The sequence below is a fragment of the Peromyscus eremicus genome, chromosome 13, assembly GCF_949786415.1.
Source record: "Peromyscus eremicus chromosome 13, PerEre_H2_v1, whole genome shotgun sequence".
NCBI lineage: Eukaryota > Metazoa > Chordata > Mammalia > Rodentia > Cricetidae > Peromyscus > Peromyscus eremicus.
In genome coordinates, this window is record NC_081429.1 from 31,701,178 (window position 1) to 31,719,852 (window position 18,675).

Genomic DNA, 18,675 nt, shown 5'->3' on the forward strand with positions numbered 1-18,675 from the left:
AATCCTGAACACATAATTACCAACAAAGTTAAGGTATTTTACTTATAATTACTTTACTTCGAAGAACATTTCAATGATGTTTCCTCAATTGTTTTTATTTGTAAGGGTTTATTGGACCTGAAGAGTAGGTTTGACCGCTTCCTCCAAGAGTCCTTCAATAATGACCGGCTCTTTAAACAGACTATTGCTGGGGACTTTGAGTATTTTCTAAACCTCAACTCCAGGTCTCCTGAATACCTCTCATTATTTATTGATGATAAGCTGAAAAAGGGAGTCAAAGGGGTAAGTACTAATACATTGGAAAGTACCTTAGCTTTTACCTCCTGATCTAAAGTTCGGAAATAAACTTAAGTTTTACAGATAAAAATGAAGCAGGGTTCTTTACTGAGCTTATATGCTATGGTCTACTAAACAGTTTTGTTGTATAGTTTTCACTTTAAAGAAAAAACACTAGTGCCACACAGTTTTAAAAATGATTGCCTTTGTAGCTAAGAGTTAGTTGAGTGAAGGATGATAAAACTGGAAAATTTGCTAGCAGTTGTAGATTGTTGCTCGCTTTTATCTGGTTCTGGATGTAGGATATCAAGCAGGGCTTGATTTTGGAGGAATTTGAAGGCATACTTGGAAGAACAGTTCTCTGAAATACTTTGAAAGTTCCGTATACTGAAGCTCAATTTTAAGTTTCATCTCTGGGACCTTGGGAGCTCACTTGGAACCCTAGAAAATTAAATTAAGCTATTTTGATGACAAGTGGTCTTTTTAAACCTCATGTTAGAAATTCTGCGACAAAGGAGAAAGCAGCAATTGGCTGCAGATGGCAGAGGCAGTAGCTGAGTAAGAAAATAAAGTCACTGGCTGCAAAGAAACCACATTCAGCTTAATCTCTCATTCCTAAAATCACAAGCATAATACAACCCCTGCAGTGTTTTTTCCCTCCATTATTAAAGATACAAGATAAAGAAGCCTTTTTATCCTTTGGACTTAACAAAAATTTACCCATTTGTTTGCCAATTTTGAGGTTTTTAATGAACCCTTTAAAAAAAAATCTATCGCTATGTAAATTTCTGCAGAAAGTTTTAATATACGCCTTGTTAATGAAATTTCATCTATTCTTAGTCCAGCCCTGTAATAATTAATGACCCATCTGAGTAGTAGTAGCTCTTTAAAAATGCACTAGAGAGTATAGGAATGGATAAAGTAGGGGAACATTCTCAAATCACATCCTTTCTCTTAACCAAATATGGTTGTTTTTAAACTAAATTGTCTTTTGATTACTGTTGCAGCTAACAGAACAAGAAGTAGAAACAATATTGGATAAGGCAATGGTCCTTTTTAGGTTTATGCAAGAAAAAGATGTATTTGAACGTTACTATAAACAACACCTGGCAAGGAGACTGCTCACGAATAAAAGTGTTTCCGATGATTCTGAAAAAAATATGATTTCTAAATTAAAGGTAAGCTGTATTTAAAAATGAATGTAGTATGCTTAACAATGTTGATTGTGTGGTTGAACACCAGCAACATCAACTTATATTTAGAAATTGTTGGATTTTAAATGTTTACTTCCAGACTTACTCAAGGTAGTCTGGTTTACAGCAGGAGGCTTTGCTTTCCTTTGTTCAAGGTACAGAACGTCAGAGTTCCTGAGTATTGCTACATAGAGTGGTTTCTAAACTAAACTGTACCAGAATCCCCTGAGCTGTTTGGAGAAGTGTCAGTTTAGACCCTACTTTCTCTGGAGTGTATTTAAATCTCTGATATGATATCTAAAATCTTTAAGTTATTCTTAAACACTTTGAAGTTTAATAGCCATACACATATAGCAACCAGAGAAAAGACTTTCAGAGGAGATAATCAGGGATGGCAGTAACGTGAAAGACTTTGTTTCTGCACTTTTCATAGGAAAGTCCACTATTTATTTGTACGTATTTGTGCTCTGTCTCCATAGACTGAGTGTGGATGTCAATTCACATCGAAACTGGAAGGAATGTTTAGGGATATGAGCATCTCAAACACAACTATGGATGAGTTCAGGCAACATCTACAGGCAACAGGGGTAAGAGTGTGCATTAATTTCTTTTCTCAAATGTTGGATCTTTGCTTTTATATTTCAGAAGTCTCTTCCTTAATTTTAAATAATATCTTTGGCAGTTCATTTACTTTCAGGCCACTCTACACGTGTATTTAAAAGTAGTTGTTGGGGCTGGACAGATAGGTGGCTCAGTGGATAAGAGTTTTTATTGGTTCCCAGCTTACAACTGCCTATAACTCTACCTCCAAGGGCTCTGAAACCCTCTCTGTATTGTGAGTGTAACTGCACTTATGTGCACAAATTCACACAGACAGACACACATATAAACATAATTAAAACTAATAATTTAAGAAATCTTTTGAAGTAACTGTTTATGCTGCAGATCATAAGCTTTAAATCTCCTAAGCTTTTCCCTGTGTTGGAAACAGTTGAAGGACAGCAGCAGAATCTGCAAAGCAAACGTGAGCATCCTGAGGTCTTTGAATTCTATTAAAATATTGTGGATGTTCATGCTGAACACAACTCTGCTAAGATTTAGAACCTGTTGAAGGCACAGGGGTTCTTGTATTTACTTTCAAGAGTCATACAACAAATATTTTGCTCTTAAAAAATATACTATCTAGCCGGGCGGTGGTGGCGCACGCCTTTAATCCCAGTACTTGGGAGGCAGAGGCAGGCGGATCTCTGTGAGTTCGAGGCCAGCCTGGGCTACCAAGTGAGTTCCAGGAAAGGCGCAAAGCTACACAGAGAAACCCTGTCTCGAAAAACAAACAAACAAACAAAAAATATACTACCTATGATTGTTTACAGTATTATAAAATGTTACAAGTGTTTGTTCATTCTCTCCTGTTTGTTTTTAAGAGGGCAAAAAGCCTAACGGTTACAGTCATGCTAGTATATATTCTGTTGAAGTTGATATCTGTAGATAGATGTTTATTGAAAGCAGATACATAACACTGGACCTACAGCTAAAGTTAGTTATCTAATGTGGTAAAAATGTTAAAAGCAGACATGAAAGATACAGTTTTGTCTAAAATGATTCTACTCACATGTAAGAATTATCTTGTGTTCATTAAAGTTAACAGCTTAGACAATAGTTATTATTACTTGGAAAACATTAAACATCAATTCTTACGAAGATATCTCTCTCTCTCTCTCTCTCTCTGTCTCTCTGTCTCTCTCTCTCTCTCTCTCTCTCTTTCATTCTAGATGTGAAGATATCCACTTTACAACTACTTTGCTAATTGTAATAGACTGTATGGGTAGATAATGAATCTAGTCTGTTGTAGTTCATTGCTTTCTGTTTGTTTAGGTATCTTTAGGTGGTGTTGATCTCACAGTCCGGGTTCTCACAACGGGATATTGGCCCACTCAGTCAGCCACACCAAAGTGCAACATCCCACCAGCACCAAGACATGCTTTTGAGATATTTAGAAGGTAACACCTTAATAAGACACTTTCTGAATATAAATAACCAAATAATGAATTTTGTTTTCACATTAGTCGTATTTCTTATTGATGGTAAATATATTCCACTTTAAACCTCATATTCAGAAGAATTTGTTAGTAACTTGTAGCGTGTAAGAACAGATTAAATAAAACTTCAGAAGAGTGTCAATGTCCTTCCTTTGGCATTGGGCCATGTTAGTAGGGTTGTTTTGTACTGTTAGTGTCGATCACTGGATTAGGATAGACTGTGGAGAAGGTCTTTTGAAGAGCTGCCTTAGAGTGTACAAGAGAGATGATTTAGTGTGTTGGTACCTCGTTAAGTTGCATTGATCCTACATCGACACCCTGTACCCAACCCTTACTTTCCTCTTCTGATAAAAAGCAGGAACAGAACTTAATTCCTGAGGGCCTCCTTCATCTTCTAATGTCTCTTATCTCTATGTTTGCTAAGGATTGTTGTCTTACGATTTGTAATTTCAAATGCGTAAATTGTATAATTTTTTTTAAAACTTGCTTTGCTTTGCTACAGGTTCTACTTAGCCAAACACAGTGGTCGACAGCTCACGCTCCAGCATCACATGGGTTCTGCAGATCTCAATGCTACCTTTTATGGTCCAGTTAAAAAGGTAAATATTGACACTTTCAATATGCAGAGTAACTTAAAATTCATGTACAGAATTTGTCATTTTGGTTGACCTGAGTATAGCTGTTACTTCCATCTCATAAGTTGGAAAGCTTAAAATCTGTGCTTTTATTTATTATGTGTTATTTGCTAACTGCATTTCAAAACAGGAAGATCATGTCTTCTTTAAAGAATAAAATAATAGAGAAATTACGGATTTTATTTATAAGATTAAGCCAGAGACCCTGTTGCCAAGTCTAGCATAATATAAGTTGATTTGAGGGCATACAAAGCAAAGTACCCCTTTTTAAAGTTCTTTTAGTTCTTCTGATCAATCAAAACCAGGAGATTAACACTTAATACTTGTAAGACATGCAAATATTTGTAGAATCATTTTTTAAATGATGTACAAATAATTTGTTTCTTTTTCATAAAGTAATTTTTAAAATTTTGAGGTCTAGATTTATTCTTACTACTTGGTTTTAATCAAGCCAAGGTCATTTGACTTAAAATTGAAAATTAATCAACTTAGGTGCCTTAATCTAGATTGTAACCTAGACTTCATGCGATGAGTTGCTATGACACCAAAGCATTTTTAGTGTTGTTAAATACATGTGTAAATATTGTTGCATTTTTATATAATTAACAAAGATGAAGAACTTTATAATTTATTTAGTTGAAAAATACTTGGCACTGTTAACTCCTTAGGTATATAAACACTTTTCTTGGCTACATTGAAGTATTCACTGTGTAGGGGAAATGGGGACAGTCCTTAGTAAAGGGGTGGGTGTGTGTCTGTGAGTGCATGTGGGTTAAGCAGGTTTTCTATTATATAGGAATGAGGTATATTTATTTATATTTATAGGGGAGGAGATTGTGATTAAAGTTGTTAGGAGATAATGTCTTTTTTATTTTTTGAAAAAATACAACAGGAAGATGGATCTGAGGTTGGTGTTGGCGGTGCACAAGTAACTGGTTCTAATACCCGGAAGCACATATTGCAAGTCTCCACTTTCCAGATGACCATATTAATGCTCTTTAATAATAGAGAGAAATACACGTTTGAGGTATGGCTTATAGTAATAAATGCTTTGACCAATGCTGTTGTTTCTAACTGTTATTACTTATTATTACTTGAGTCTTTCTTGATGGAGTAAACTTAAGAAACACTCTTTGAATACCATTAGGAGAAACTGCATAAAATTCAGCCATTGACCTATGTGAGTATCATTCATTACAGGGGCATGTTTTATTTTTGTTGTTTTAAATTGACATTATTTAGGTATAGTTTTCATATTATATGAGTGCATAGCTTGCTAAGCTTTAAAAGTAAGGCACCTTTCTGTCCATTATTGCAATCATGAATACTACCTTCTATATTTCTTTGTATCTGTCTGTAGTCAGTTCCCCCAACCACTCTTTGTGCCAGGTAACTAATGATTAATGTTTTATTTCTGTGGGTGGTTTTGCCTTATATAGAATTTTATATAAATATAATTATATGTATTATTTGTGTTGAAGTTTCATGGTTCAGTGTTTTTTTAGATTCATCTAGGATGTGTAGTATCAGTAGCCGGTTCTTTTTACTGCATGTAGATTTGCTACATTTTCTTTATCAGTTCTCTTGTTGATGATAAGCTTTGGGGTTTGTACCAGACTTGATCTGTTAAGAATAGAACCATGGAACTAGAAAGATAACTCAGTTGGCATTGAATTGCCTGAGTTTGATCACCTGAACCACCACCATGTTTTTTTTTAAAAAAAAAGAAAGGCCAGGCATGGTGCCATTTACATATAATCCCAGAACTGGAGAGATGAGCCCCAAGCCTGTGAGAGACCATTGAGAGGGAGGGAAAGAAAGAGAAAGGTGACTACCCCCTGGGAAACTACACCTAAGGTTGTCCTATAACATCCACATTCTAACATCCACATACACACTCACCTGTGTACACACACAAACACACACACACACACACACACACAAACAGAGAGAGAGAGAGAGAGAGAGAGAGAGAGAGAGAGAGAGAGAAGAAAGAGAAGAGGAGGGGAAGAGAGAAGAGAAGAGGGGGGAGGAGAAAGGACAGGGAGAGAAGAGAAGAGAGAAGCACTATGTGCTTGACTTTTAAGAAGCTACCCAAACTGCCCTAAAGCAAGAGCTCCAATCGCTCCATGTCTTCTGCAGTCTAAGTTTTGGTCAGTTTAGTTTGTGTTCAGTTGTATCACGGATTTAATCTTCCTTTAATGACTAATGATATTACACATCCTTTATGTGTTTGTAAGCTACGTAAATACATTATCTTGAGATGTGTGTGTATGTATGTATGTCACATTGTCTTATATTTCTGTGACAAAAACACCATTACCAAGGAAACTTATAAAAGAAAGTATTTAATTGGACTTGGAGTTTCAGCAAATTTAGTCTGTGAAGGCAGAGCAAAGGCATGATGTCAGGAATAGCTGAGCTCCAGATCCACAACTAGGAGGCAGAAAGTACTAGTCTCTCAAAACCTCAGAGCCTACCCCTAGGGAAAGCCCTCCTCCAACAAGGCCACACTTCCCAGACAGTTCCATCAACTGAGGACCACGTATTCAAACATAAGAGCTTATAGTGACATTGTCATTCCAAACACCACATATGAATATGCTACAAATATTTTTTCAATTTGTTGCTTGCTTTTTCAAAAATCTTCAGAAGAAGAAAACTCTTTAATATTTAAAATCCAGTTAGTAACTTTTTCCTTTTTTCTTTTTTGAGACAGGGTTTCTGTATGTAGCTCTGGTTATCCTAGAACTTGCTCTGTAGACCAGGCTGGCCTAGATAGAACTCAGAGATTTGCCTGCTTCTGCCTCCCGAGTGCTGGGGTTAAAGGCATGTGCCATCTTGCTGGCTCATTATGGTTTATTATTTTGATGTCCTAAGAAATTATTTTCTACCATGAGATGTAGAGATTTACTTCTAGCTCTTTAAGTAGTTTATAAATTTAGTTTTTATATTTAGATATGGTAATTTTCAGGTTAATTTATGTATGGTATGAGGTAAGGATTAAAATTGATTTTTCTAGAGCTGAAGAGATGGCTCAGCTGTTTAAAAGCATTGGGTACTCTTCAGAAGGACTTTCTCAATTCCTAGCACCCACATGGCAGTTCACAGCAGTCGGTAACTCAAATTCCAAGGGATCTGACACCCTCTTCTGGCCTCTGCCAGCACTAGACATTCATTTGATGCAGAGGTGTACATGCAGACACAAAATAATAAAGTAAGTTTGAATAGTTATTTCTCTTCAAGCAGTTTATTCTATCATCATTTATTAAAAGTGGTGATTTTTTTTCCATCTTTGGCAAACCTTTATTATTATTATAATGTACATACTTATTTTTCTTTTTTCACCTGTCTCTTTATGATTTGGTTACATTAACTTTTTTAAATGGGTATGTGGCGGGGTGTGTGTGTGTATATACATGCTAGGATCTGTGTGTGAAAAAGAACAATTTGCAGGTTTCTTTTCCTATCATGTAGGCTCTGAGGATCAAGGATGGAATTCTAGTCACCAGACTTGGTAGCAAGCACCTTTACTGCCAAGCCATCTCTAAACCCAGTTACATTAAATTGTACTAGTCTTTTCTATACCTGTGAAGAGTTACTTGGTATTGAAATGAGTGGGATCTTAATTTTTAAAGTAAGGTATTAAGTGTTTTGAAAGGCTTTAAAATTGCCTTCATATTTATTGAAAGCCAATTTTTAGCTATAGGTGACAGGAAGGAAGGAGTATGAGTTTGAAATTAAGAAGGTTAAATTCTACATCTATTTTGGTACTCCCGCCGTCATGCCTCTGTTTTCTGGCAAACATTAAAAGAGAGCATTTTTATATGATATGTTAAAAGAAAGCTTCTAAACTTAGATGTTTTAGTTCAGTGGCCAAGGCAAGAAGTTTTTTCCTTTATATTTAACAAATAAATTCTACTCAAGAATAACACGAATTTTCATGCACAAATTATATGGAATTGAGTCCTAATAATATTGATGAAGCAAACATGGAGTATACCTTAGTCAAGCAATGTACATAAAGCTTTTCTACAGAGGAGGAATTCAGTTGTCATATTTTAGATATGCTGGGATTGCAGGTGTGTTTCAAGTTTTATGTTGTGCTGGGGATCAAACGGGGGACGGGGACGGACCGGGGGGAGGGGGGGCATCCTGCATGCTAGGCAAGTATTCTGCCAACTAAACTATATCCCCAGTTCTCTTAGGTTTGTTTCAGTTTATATTTACTTGTTTTGAAGAACAGAATTGAGACAGGGTTGTTCTCTTATGTAAATCTGGCTATCCTAGAATCGTGTGTGTGTGTGTGTGTGTGTGTGTGTGTGTGTGTGTGTGTGTTTTATTTGTTTGTTTATTTTTATTTTATTTATTTATTTTGGTTTTTTTTTTTGAGACAGGGTTTCTTGTGTAGCTTTGTGCCTTTCCTGGAACTCGCTTTGGAGACCAGGCTGGCCTCGAACTCAAAGAGATCCATCCGCCTGGCTCTGCCTCCCGAGTGCTGGGATTAAAGGTGTGCGTCACCACCGCTCCGTTGTTTATTTAGTTATTTGTTTTTTCCATTTTTTGAGACAGGGTTTCCTTTTAGCTTGGGAGCCTATCCTGGGACTTGATTTGTAGACCAGGCTGGCCTGTGTGTGTTTTTTTCAAGACAGGGTTTCTATGTGTTCTCCTGGCTGTCCTGGAACTTGCTCTGTAGACCAAGTTGGTCTCGAACTCACAGAGATCTACCTGCTTTGGCCTCCTGAGTGCTGGGATTAAAGGTGTGCGTCACTGCTGCCTAGCTCCAATACATACTCTTTAATTGAGATTTTTTTTATGAATATTTTATGAAGAGTATGTCATACTTAATAAATACTAAGGTTGATTTTTGAGAGCTCTAATTTATTAAAGAACTAAGAAGTATGACAGGATAAGAACAGTTCAAATTCATTTTCCAGAGCTACTATGGAATTGCTGTTTTAACTGTAATGATTGAAGGCAGTTTCCCTTTCCCAATCAACGTGGGATCCATTGATGCTAATGAGCAAGTTTTAGGTAGAAGTTAAGTAGAATATTGTTCTGCCATTGCTACTTTTAGCTATTTCATACACATTGAGTTTTCTGTGTAGAATTCCATGCAGTATAATGGGCCTCAAAACCTTTGGGTTCCCTCTACCTCGAAATCTGACGAAGGCATTGTGAAAAGATACATGACAGTTGACTTGGGTTTTTACACTGTGTGTTACATCTGTTGATTAAATTCCATTAACCAGCTCTTTACAGAAATTAGAGGAGATAGAAAGTCATCTTCCTTTAAAATTATTAAATACTTTGAGTTTAGGAAGGTGGATGCCTTAGCCACATATCAAATCTCAAATTGATGTGACTTAAAATACCCACTAACAATCTATTATCTCTTGGTTTCTCTGTGTTGAGTGTTTAGCTGGAGCTCACTTGGGTAGCTGTGGCTTAAGTACCTTTTATTTATTTTATTTTATTTGTTTGTTTTACGAGGCAGGGTTTCTCTGTATAGCTTTGCGCCTTTCTCTGTGTAGCCCAGGCTGGTTTCCCAAGTGCTGGGATTAAAGGCGTGCACCACCATCGCCTGGCTTAAGTACCTTTTATCTTAAGGTCCTTGGAAAGGCTACAATTAATGGTCAGGTTGAGCCTAGAGAATCCACTGGTTAGTAATTCCCTATATATGTATTAACTAATAAAATAATTAAAAGGGATATAGAAGATTACATGATACAACAGAAGGTGCAATTGAAACTTGGTTAAAGAATTTAGACTCAGCAAAATAGAAATAAATAGAAGTAAATTTGTACCTGACACAACTGTGTTACCAAAAAGAAAAAGATGTTAACTCTGTTACAGATGAATATTATATATCTGTTGAAAGAATGATGTACAGTGTCTATGTAATTCTTTCCTTGGAATACAAAGAAGAATCTGCATGATGAGGATAATGTTTTAAAAGACAGTTAAATTGTAATTGTAGGATATTAAACAGATTTTTAGTTGCCACAAACCATTTTAACACAAAAAGCAGTTGGTGATCTCTACAGATACACTGAAAGTATTTGCTTAAAAGTCAGTTTTCATATTTACTCCTGAAATGTAGGTGTTTTAGCCACCTAAGTAGAATGAAAGTTTTCTTAGTTGTCATAAGGTTATATTTAAGGAGAGTTCTAAACACACAGGACAGCACTAGACTGTTGCTGCCTTTTAAGCAGTGGCTGTCCTAGTTAGCAACAGCAACTCCGCTGGTAACCCAACAGCTGTTAGGCTGCAAGGCTCTTAACCTGAGGGGGTTCTATTCCTTGAGGCACTGACTCTTTGAAAGCTACAAAGGGAATTTTTCTAAATCTACCTCTTTAAAGAACTCAAGACTCAAAGGTTGAAGTCAAAGTCTGCTCCGTAGAGAGTCTGAATAGCAAGTAGCTCCTCTCTCTTTGTTCGTGTCTCCCAAAAAGTAGCTCGTCCTTCTCTGTATTCTCTCTGCCTGCCCGTCCCTCCTCTATTTTCTCCTGCCTTGCTATTGACTATTCAGCTCTTTATTAGAGCATCAGGTGTTTTAGACGACAGGCTCAGTGACACAGCTTCACAGAGTTAAACAAATGCAACATAAACAGAAGGAACACTCCTTAAAGTAATATTCCCCAACACTAGACATTTTCCTGCTCCAACGGAAACTGATACAGATGCCTACCTTTGCTACCACAGTTTCTGTTCAGGTTTATTAACAAAAGAAAAAGAAGTAAAAGTGATAAATACCATGAAAGAATTAACCAATGCATTTACATTTATGGACATTATGTAATTGTGAGCTTGACAGTGTGTGACAATCACTTGAGAAAGTGTTCTCAAAATAGTTGTGTGGAAAAATTACACTTTCTGTTAGCAAGCTTTTCATAGTTTGTGACATTAAGAAAAGAATTACCAAGAATCATAACCTTACTTATACTCATTGTAGCAAGAAATAGAGGATTTATACCAGATTAATCAACTTTGCTTTTAAAAGAGAAAATGATTACCAGAAGGGGAGGACTCCATATTATATGATCATTTTTTTAAGTCACCTATAAGTTCAAAAGAACTTTAAAACTCAGTATTCTTTTATGAACTTGATATACTGATCCCAGAATTTATGTGGATAAGAAAGTGTGTAAGATTAAACAAAACTTTTTTTTTTTCTTTTTTCCTTTCTTGTTTTTTTGAGAGTTTCTTGTATATCCCTGGCCATCCTAGAGCTCACTCTGTAGAGCAGGCTGATCTCCAACTTAGAGACCCTCCTGCCTCTAGCTCCCAAGTGCTGGGAGTAAAGGTGTGCACCACCACTGCCCAGGCCATAAACAAAACTTTTTATTGGAAGGAAATGGGTCTTGATTGGTGGTGGGGAGTCTTAATAACAAAACATAAAATTATTATGTTTTAAATGTATTCCTTCAAGATGATTTATCATGTATCCCAGGTTGGCATCTAAATTCATAATGCTCCTGCCTTTTTCTCCTAAGTGCTGGTATTATAATAAAAGTCATAGATGAAGAATTTGTTTGAATAAAATAAGAACCCAGAAGCAAATTGATTTATATCTTTCGATACTTGAGATGTGGTAAATTTATCATTTTAAGTCAATCTAAATATTTTTGGGGTGTTAGAGGACAGTAGGAGGACTTTGGTGCCATTATATCACATCAAATATGAAGATAGATTCTGGGTAAATGCATAAATTTGAAAATTGATATGTAAGTATAAATAAAGATACCACTTAAAAATATTTTTCAGTTCCTTCAGTATAACTTTAAATATGTTATAATTATCTGTGATGTAATAATAAAACCTATTTAGCTTTCTATTAATTCATATAGTATTTGTAATGTCTACAATAGTAGTAAACATGTAATTATTTGAAGGAAAGACATGTAAAATAGCATTTCAGAGACTCTTGACTTTTACCTAATTCATGTTTCCATATAGATATATGTGTACTAAGTCATGTGAGTGTACAGTTCTTTTAGTTATCCTATTGACATGAGAATAGTGGGTTAAAATTTACTGCTCTTACCCCCAGGTGTTTTTATTTGTTTCAGTATAACATTATATTCTTATCATAACATATACAAAAGCTATTACCTAGACCTCAGAATATATGTCTTACTGATTTTTGTGGTTAATGTTAATTTCCAGTAGTCAAATCTTATTTTGATCCCAGAGGCAGTAAATATGGTCAAATTCAGGTTCTAATGTTTGTTTTCATAATGAAAGCTTGAACAAAGTGATCTTGAAAATATACTTGGAAGGAACATAGTAAATATTCCTGAGACTGACTATGTAGCAATATTATCCAAATGCCATCAATTTCCTAGTGGTGTCTGCAGATGGCATTTTTTGAGAGCACATTGTATTTCCTTAAGCAGAAATGCCCTTGCCTTTAACAGTTTTATAGTTTATTCCAATAATGAGATATTAGTAGCAAGTCATATTCAGGAGATTTTTTTTATTGTAAATTAATTCTTTAATAGAATTACCTTTCTCTAGCCACTGCTTGGTCTATTTATTTGCTGATTAACTAATGTACTTTTAATCTTTGTTGGGGGGGAAATCTAATCATGTCAAATCTAATGAAATTTCAGGAAATTCAACAAGAGACAGATATCCCTGAAAGAGAACTTGTTAGAGCCCTCCAGTCCCTCGCCTGTGGTAAACCAACACAGCGGGTCCTCACAAAAGAACCCAAGTCAAAGGAGATAGAAAGTGGCCACATATTTACAGTTAATGATCAGTTCACATCCAAACTACACAGAGTCAAGATTCAAACAGGTACCTGCAATTCAAGTTTTCCTCTAAAAATTATGTATATTTTATATAGAAAAAAAATGCCTCATCTGCTGGATTTCTTCCTTTTAAAAAGTAATATTTTCATTGTTAACAAAATAATGCCTAAAGTATGATTGTGCTTGGTCCTGAGAAGGGATACCTGCATATACAAAATGCAGCTGAACCCAAATGCAAATGAGAGACAGTCCTACAGACTTCTTAGCACTGACAGGGTAATTGTTTTAAACTAGTAGTCAGAAGTCTTTCAAAGCTGTATTACAGATTTTTCAAAATTGGTTGTTACTTACAGAAGGATTGGTCTTCAGATATTTTCTAAGTTTTGAAATTGTAAAACCAGTATTACCTTTAATTTAAAAGCATGGATGGCACCATTGTGAACAAGTTTTAGTACCGCCTTCTATGTTGATACTGAAAATACTATTCAGTATATATATAATCTGTATAAGGTTTTTATTTTCTGTTTGTAAATGGCAAAAAGCCAATCCCTTCTAAAAGTGTTTAGAATTAAAGCATTCTGCTACTTGGTTTCAAGGTTAATATTAGTACAGAAAGACATACCTCAGCATACATGTCTCCTTGAAGTAAGATGTTTTTCTCCATCATTCTAAATATGATATCACATGGGAAAAATGATTTCATATTGTGTCCATTGTGTGTTCTCAGGTTGTCTTGAAGGTTCCTTTTGTGTCTTACCTTTTGGAACTAGGGTTCTTTCAGGATTTCCATGTTATCACTTACTATATTTCTTTTGTTTCTCTTAATCTAAACCCATACCCTTTTTTCATTGACCTCATGGGGGAGGTAGATTCTTTGTATAGATTATTTTTATTTGCTTTTACTTTTTTTTTTGCTATTGTTTTTTCTTAACAAATGATACTGAATGCAGTTTCTCTTGTGCATGTGTCTCCCTGTGTGTTTTTGAGTGAAAAAGATATATTATTTGATTTGATTTTGATCAGATAGATGCATGGATGAGATTAGATAAGATACCAGGGCTATAATCCAGGACCTCACATATGCTAGGCCACGTACTTCTAACACTGAGCCATGTCCCCAGCAGAAAGCAGTATTATCAAGGAACTTTTCATACAAGTAGCTAAATGTTTATGCATACCAAAATAATATTATAAATTATAAATCTACTATATCATGTCTATGTCTGTGCATGTCAGCTTTTTTTTTTTTTTTTTTTTTTTTTTTAGGTTTGCTAGTTTGATTCCAAAAGTTTCATGCTTATCTCCTTTTAAGGGACAAATAACACAACAAAATGGTTTGGGTTTTTTTTTTTTTTTTTTTTTTTTTTTTGCTACATCAATTATAGCACAGTTGGACATTAGTTCTTTATTTTAACCCTTGCTGATTATATTTAACATTATACAGAGTAAGACTCTCTTAAAGGTTGGAATACAGAGTAAATATATGATGAGATTATGAAAATTTTGTTAGGTAATAGACTCAAGGAGTTGGCAAGGCCTACACAGAAGTATTTCAGTGCTATATAGAATTCCTTTTACTGATACCTCAGTAGTGTTTTTTAATTGTTTAACTGATAGAATCTTGACAGTACCTACTGGTCCCTCTCCTGCAGTGTGTTAGGAGTTAGAGATAGCAGATACTTGACTGCCTGAAAGATTTTGGTTGAAATAAAACTTAAGACATGGCAGAAAAGTAAGAGTTGAGGTCTGAAAGCCGTAAACAACTTGCAAGTTGTATACTGCTAATTTTATCACTGGAGATATCTACTACCATTTTTCTTCCAGGATAAGAATTATCCTAGTCTATGAATAATTGAATTTCAGCCAGGCATGTCTCTGAAACATGAAGACTTCCTGGTCCAAATAGTGAGTTCTAGCCCAGCCAGGGCTGCATAGTGAGATTCTGTAAAGTTTTTTCGCTTTATTTTTTTATTTTTCCCCATTAAAACTAACTTCTAATTGTACAAAGGAATAATTTATAATTGAGATGAATGAGAATGTTTTCTTATTGTGTATGTGCGTACTCTAGTTGAGATGGATTTTTCTCTGAATAATATTAAATTATATTACATTTTCTTTTAAACCAAATTTTTATTTGTATATCTAATAAATGCCTTTATTTCTATTTTAGTTGCAGCCAAACAAGGTGAATCTGACCCAGAAAGGAAAGAAACAAGACAGAAAGTAGATGATGACAGAAAACATGAGATAGAAGCTGCTATAGTGCGAATAATGAAGTCTAGGAAGAAGATGCAGCACAATGTTTTAGTAGCAGAGGTAAGGACGCTTGAGGCCGGGTCAACATCATTATCACACCACACTGCTTACTAAAAACAAGATACTGTGCATAATTAAACACCTGTACATCAATATACAATTGTAAACAAATCACCTGTGTTTCTCAACATTAGTAATGGTTACCATTTTTTGAGGGCCCCTTTACAAGTTAGGAAACTAAGGCCCATGAGGGCCCATTAACATAAGTAACAAAAGCCTTGTGTAAGAATTGAGAGGTAGTGCTGACAGTTTTAACTGAGAAATGAGAAGAGTTTAGCCCCCTGGGTTTCTGGCTTGAGTGAATAGACAGACAGAGGTTGGGCTCCCTAACTATAAAGTGAGAGAGAATAGTGTGCTTCTGTGCTCCGTATCTTAATTAATAATGGTTTGCACACTTGTCTTTATTTTACACTGGCATATGTGAGGTCAGGAGTCCATTGAAGCATTAAAAGTCAGAAAGTGAAAGCCAGACGTTAAATTGGGAATTCACATTATATAGGAATATAGTCAAAACGGTTGGTATTAAATTGCTCAGAGGTAACATGGGAAATAACAGAAGGAAAACACTGCAAGAAAGAGCCTTACAGTGCCACATTCAGGAACAATGAGAATGCCCAGTGACACTGAGGGGAAGCCCTTGAGCACTGGTTTTAAAGGGGTTCTTTCTGAACCAGTCTTAAAAATACAGGTTCTTGGTCCACCTAGACCTACTAAATCAGAAATTCTCAGGTCAGCAATCTGGCCTTTAACAGGCTCTGCATAGGTGATTATGAAGTATGTTCAAATTTGATGCCCTTCCAAAGAGAAGAAACAAAAAACAAAACAAAACAAAAAACCCTAAGTACAGTTTTTACACAGCAGAAGAGTGACCATGAGTGAGTGGTTAGTAATTATAAAAACCATAAGGCTTAGATGAATGACTATATCGGCAAATGTGACTAGTTAACTTTGCCATCCATTTTCACTGGCCTAGTAAGAGTAGATAGTTGATGCATCACCCAGAAAGTAAGTGGAGGTGGAAACCACCAAGAGTTTGTTTGTACTTTTGAGACAGTGGGTCCTGGTAACAGGCAGAAAGAAGAGCTCTAGAGGACTAAGTGGTAGAATTAGGAGTTCTGGAATTTAGCTTTTTCTTTTAAATGGACGATTGTTTATATTGTGGGGAGGAGGTGCTAGGTGATTAGGACAAAGGTAGTGAAGTCTGGGAAAGGAAAGGTGGCTGGTAGTAGAAATAGTGGGCACTAACAAAATGTTCCATTTCCTGAGAACACAGTAGTGCACAGTCTGTGCTGACCAAGAAGTGATGAAAGTAGAGAAACACAATGTAAGGTAGGAAGATGAGGACTGTGAAAGGGAGATGAGATGGCTTTTGGTCCCTGTGTAAAACAGGGTGGTGGTTCTCAGGTTGCAGCACCAAGGTTGGAAACACAAGGAGCTCATCAGACTGGTGGTTTTATTTGTGTTAGGATTTCCTAACACAAACCTTTATAAAAGGCCAAGTTTAGCCTGAGGGCAGCTGTGAGAAGCACATACAAGTGTGACTAGATAAAAGTGATTTTATAAAAACAAAGTATTAGGTGATATTTGGCCTGTGAGTGCAGCTGATGATTTCTAGTTTATACTGATAGCAATTTCATCAAACAATGCTTATAAAATAGGACCAAAGAATCTAGAGTCAAAGATGCTTTTGAGAGTTGAAGGAATCTTGAATGCAGTCTAAGCCCTGTAAGGAAGGAGACTGTCTAAAGTAGCTGTTTACATTCTAGAAGATAATTAAGGATTGGCCATTTCAAGTAGGTGGTAGCAAGATTTTTGTTTTTGTTACTTTATTTTTTTTGTAATTAGGTTTATTATTAAGTATACTGTGAGAATGCAGAGATTCTAAGGTTAGAAAAGGAGAACTACCTAATGGATGAGTTAGGGTGGATTATTGAAATGTTGGTGAGCTTTGAGGACAAATAGATTCAGAATCTCTCTGGTTCTGGTACTAATTGTTAATACCAAGTTCTTATTTTCTTTTATAAAATGAAACAGCCTATATTTCGGTTAAAAGCATTACACACACACACACACACACACACACACACACACACACACACAGTGTTGCTAGCAGTAGACTGTGGCTGCTACAGTTAATTTAGTACTGGAAGCACCATACTTAGGCTCTGACTTCAACTGGAGCAAAGAATGACAGCAGTTGCTCATAGTATTGGGTGCCATTGCTGTAAGTCATGTTAACTCATCTCTGAGATCCCAAAGCTGGATGGATATGGATATGAATCAGGAATTTGAACCCAGGCAATCTGGTCCAGAGCTTGTGCATGTGAACACAACACACTATGCTACCCAGATTCTTTGAACTGGGAAAATAACCCAGAAGTTAGTAATATCGTCATCAAAATGATTCAACTATATGTTGGTATGTAGTCAGACTAGTGAAATCCAAGTAATCCTCTTTATCATTCACATTTGGACACATGGAAGTGAGTTCTAACCATCCATAACATTTTCAAGTAAAAGCTTCAATTTTTTTTTTTTTGTACTTTTTCTGTTTTATGTGTCTGTTACATTGAGGCGCAGCGTATTCCTTCTGCCTCACGCTCCTAAGTGCTGTGATTATAGACGTTAGCCACCATGCCTATAGTTTCTAATTTAGTTACACAGTCACTAACTAAATTTTGATATTCTTAGCTTTAAAGTGGCATGTCAGCTGTAGTAAAAAGGATTTTTGTGATTATGTGGAAGTCTTTTAGTTAAAATTTGGCTTCTCTTTTCAGGTAACTCAACAATTGAAGGCTCGATTCTTACCAAGTCCAGTTGTTATTAAGAAACGTATTGAAGGACTTATTGAGAGAGAATATTTGGCACGAACCCCTGAGGATCGCAAAGTATACACATACGTAGCATAAAATGCATTCAGAAATTTGATTTATTCTTGGACTGTACTCTTCGCATGGACTGGGAAGTTCTTTTAAATCATTACTATTAAGACGACCATCTCTTCTGTTAAATTGCAGTACATGTTATAGACCACTCAGATCAAGCCTCCTCCCTCTGAGAGTTTTCAACATCAGTTGATTGAGCTTCAGGCTTTCCAACGTTATCCCTGTAGAGATCATCTTTACAGTTCCTCGGGAAAATGTGAATGTGCCGCGTTTTGTTTTCAATATTGTATGAAAACAGGAAAAAAATAAACAAATTTAGAAAACACAGCTCATTAAAATAAAATTGTTGGATTTCATTTCCCCAGGTCTTCAGTGTTGATGTAAATGTGTTTCTGTAGTGTTGCTTATTAGCACTTTGCGCATTGTGTAAGTTGGGTAGCAAAAATGGCAAAAGAAATGCAAAATTCCCAGTTAATCTTGCTCTGCTTGTGACATTTTCTTAGCTGGTATTGTTTAAAGGTTTGATAAATATACAAAGATCCAGGCATACAATTGGCGCATGCTTATCCTATCAC

At 35.7% G+C, this 18,675-nt stretch overlaps 1 protein-coding gene across 2 annotated transcripts in view; it reads left to right on the top strand.

Moving 5' to 3' along the window:
* The window catches only part of Cul3 (cullin 3), an 85,629-nt gene extending 67,173 nt beyond the window's left edge, over positions 1-18,456 (top strand). For both annotated transcript variants that reach the window (XM_059277938.1, XM_059277940.1), the window contains exons 8-16: positions 106-282; positions 1,284-1,454; positions 1,949-2,056; positions 3,345-3,469; positions 4,011-4,107; positions 5,036-5,170; positions 12,759-12,945; positions 15,070-15,215; positions 17,993-18,456. In XM_059277938.1, coding sequence (XP_059133921.1) covers positions 106-282; positions 1,284-1,454; positions 1,949-2,056; positions 3,345-3,469; positions 4,011-4,107; positions 5,036-5,170; positions 12,759-12,945; positions 15,070-15,215; positions 17,993-18,124 — 1,278 coding nt within the window. In that variant the 3' untranslated portion in view covers positions 18,125-18,456. The remainder of the gene's footprint in view (positions 1-105; positions 283-1,283; positions 1,455-1,948; positions 2,057-3,344; positions 3,470-4,010; positions 4,108-5,035; positions 5,171-12,758; positions 12,946-15,069; positions 15,216-17,992) is intronic.
* Positions 18,457-18,675: the final 219 nt, after the last annotated feature.